We start from the raw sequence: 1,021 nt of genomic DNA, 5'->3' as shown, positions 1-1,021 counted from the left end.
CCTAACCTGAACCCATCCTAACCTGAACCCATCCTAACCTGAACCCATCCTAACCTGAACCCATCCTAACCTGAACCCATCCTAACCTGAACCCATCCGGCCCCTTCCCTTCCCTTCCCTTCCCTTCCCTTCCCTTCCCTTCCCTTCCCTTCCTTCCCCCCAGCTTCTCCGGTTTCTATATAACCTCAGCCGTTTTGGCTACATGGTCTCTTGGTCTCAGTCCTCAGCTCCTCTCTTTGCTTCTTCTGTTTTCTCCTCTCCTCTCCCCTCCCCTCCCCTCCCACCCACCCCTTTCTCTCCCCCATGGCCTCCCTTGAGTCTGCTGGCCTGGTTCAGTCTGGCCTCTTCTAGGTGCCTCTGGCTGTTCTCTCCCTTGTATCTATACTAATAAATCTTCTTGGCTATAGCTAGGATCGCTCATGTCCTCATTTTTTTTTTATTCCATATATTGTTCTATCAGCCATGGGAAAACAATAAGAGCAGCTACCCAGGGAGCCTCATATCAAGGCTCTTTGGCCAGGAGACAACTATCCTAGGAGAGGGGGGTGCTGAGAAGGTCAAGCAAGAAACGGAATCTACTGGATTCCTGGGGCTGCAGGAGACCTACCAGCAAAATCATGGAGGCCTGGGTCCCAGGAGGTCTTGGGGGCAGCTGGAGATAAGTGGACGAACCAGAGGTGGCCTGGGTAGACTGAAATGCATAGAAACATCTGGGTAAGTCTAGTGGCCCTGGCCATCATCTGAGCTACTCTGGAGGGCTGGGTTTTAGAGTGAGTTTAAGGCCTACCTGGACAACTTAGAGAGACCCTGTCTTAAAATGAGAAGCTAAAAAGAGGACTGCAGAGTAGGTCAGTGGTAGAGTACTTGCCTAGAACTGTCACACACACACACATCCTCAACTACACTGGCTACATACACACAGGGTGTTAATAAATGGACTAGCATGGCAAAACCACTAGGGGCTGCTGGAAATTAGCTTCCGATATTCTGGGCTATAAACCCGTGATTCTTTTTTTTTTTT

At 50.1% G+C, this 1,021-nt stretch overlaps 1 protein-coding gene across 2 annotated transcripts in view; it reads right to left on the bottom strand.

Annotated features, from left to right (window-relative positions):
• Positions 1-1,021, bottom strand: part of Plekha4 (pleckstrin homology domain containing A4) — a 24,123-nt gene that overhangs the window by 14,455 nt on the left and 8,647 nt on the right. For both annotated transcript variants that reach the window (XM_029479813.1, XM_029479814.1), the window contains exon 9: positions 608-691. In XM_029479813.1, coding sequence (XP_029335673.1) covers positions 608-691 — 84 coding nt within the window. The remainder of the gene's footprint in view (positions 1-607; positions 692-1,021) is intronic.

Source organism: Mus caroli, chromosome 7 (genome assembly GCF_900094665.2).
Source record: "Mus caroli chromosome 7, CAROLI_EIJ_v1.1, whole genome shotgun sequence".
Taxonomy (NCBI): domain Eukaryota; kingdom Metazoa; phylum Chordata; class Mammalia; order Rodentia; family Muridae; genus Mus; species Mus caroli.
This window is presented reverse-complemented; position numbering and strand designations above follow the sequence as displayed.